Below are 1,636 nucleotides of genomic sequence, written 5' to 3'. Positions count from 1 at the left end.
ACTAAAAAAATGACCCGTGTTTTCTGAACATTACTGTTTTCTTCCAGCACTATTCCTTGTCTAGAACCTTCTAATTCAACATTATATTGGTAATTTATTAGAATTTATTTTCTCTTTATTTTTGTCTAGGGATGAGAGGACCACGAATCACTTGGAATTCTCTACAATAGGATAAAAAGGGGTTTCCCATCCTGGGTCCTATAACTTGTACCACCTGCAGATAAACAGAGAAATTGAATCTTCCTAAGTTTTGAGGCTATGTTTAGTTCAGGGAGAGGCAAACTAACAGGGTTTCTGGCCGGTCTTGTGCAATTTGAAAGTCTTACAGCCACGGTAGTTTCCTGCTGTTGTTTGGGGTTATAAATTACCTACAGCCCCCCTGTTGTTTAGAAACGGCTTGTCATTGCAAATCAGCTTAGCCACCCAATTAATGAATCCTTTCAAACATGTTGCAGGCACAATAATTGAAGGCTTTATTTTTCCCCTCTACCACAGAAATTCCTCTGGCTATGACTTTATCCCGTGAACGGCAACGCACCCATCTCCATCCGAGACAGACTCGAGGTAAAGGAAGCGTGGAAATGTGCTATTGGATAAAGCTGTCAGGATCTTGGGTGCCATTGTTCTTTCTACTCAGCCTCGTTCCCTCTACTGAGACAGACAGACCCTCAACCCAGGACAGCAGCGGCTCTGGGAGTCCAGGCCAACTGGCAGACATACTGCGGGTTCTCACTGCTGGAGATCACCCACCCCTCAACCTTTCAAGAAGCCTCATCAGAACCTTGTTGGAGAAAACTGGGTGCCCACGGAGGAGAAATGGAATGCAAGGAGAATGCAATCTGGTTAGTGCAGTAGCATGGGGTCAGGTACCAGGGCATGTTCAAACGAGAGCAATGGATTCTATAGTCATTGACTTCTGTAAAGCCAAATCAAATGCAAATCTTCCTGTATCCAAGTGTGCAATGCATTCTGGCAAAACATCTTCCATATTTGAGTAGCAAATCATTTGGCATTCTGTATATAGAGCTTAACAATAGAGGAATTTTTTTGTTTGTTTGTTTTTTCTAAGGATAATGTTTACATAAGCCTTTCTGGAATCCTTCTGCGTATTTAGGGGCATTTATTTGTGAGTGTGAACTTCTAGTCATCTCTCCTTTCTGATTTCCTAATCCTTCTTTTTCAGCCTGCGGTGAACTTGCATGGGACGAGATAGATGCTATTTGTTTTTCTGTAGCACAGTAACAGCAAGCTGATATTTCTCTAACATTGAACTTCTGAGTACTTTTCTCTTGGATGTCAATTGGTGTTTTGTAATATTTTGCATGGTGGGTAGTTAATGATTGGATAATCATCTTCTTAATGAGGAATATGAGCTGGGGAAGACAGATGCTGCAGGTGGAACTGAAATGAGCCTGGTGGCTCCTGAGGCCCAATTCACAGCCTTATCCTGGTCTGCAGAGTGACTCTCAACCCTGATTGCACATTGGAATCAGCTGGGCAGGTTTCCCCAACCTACTCGTGTTGGGGCTTCATCCTCCAGAGATTGAGATTTCACTTGCCTTGGATAGAATTTTTTAAAAAATCTCTCCAGGTCACTTTAATGGGACATGAGTGGGAGCTCAGATGTCTTCATCAG

General features: G+C 42.7%; 1 protein-coding gene across 1 annotated transcript in view; it reads left to right on the top strand.

Annotated features, from left to right (window-relative positions):
• Positions 1 to 468: 468 nt before the first annotated feature.
• The window catches only part of SLC39A12 (solute carrier family 39 (zinc transporter), member 12), a 55,125-nt gene continuing 53,957 nt past the window's right edge, over positions 469 to 1,636 (top strand). The window contains exon 1 of the mRNA XM_012660896.1: positions 469 to 842. Coding sequence (XP_012516350.1) covers positions 510 to 842 — 333 coding nt within the window. The 5' untranslated portion in view covers positions 469 to 509. The remainder of the gene's footprint in view (positions 843 to 1,636) is intronic.

The sequence above is a fragment of the Propithecus coquereli genome, unplaced genomic scaffold (assembly GCF_000956105.1).
Source record: "Propithecus coquereli isolate 6110/MARCELLA unplaced genomic scaffold, Pcoq_1.0 Scaffold69, whole genome shotgun sequence".
Classification (NCBI taxonomy): Eukaryota; Metazoa; Chordata; class Mammalia; order Primates; family Indriidae; genus Propithecus; species Propithecus coquereli.
This window is presented reverse-complemented; position numbering and strand designations above follow the sequence as displayed.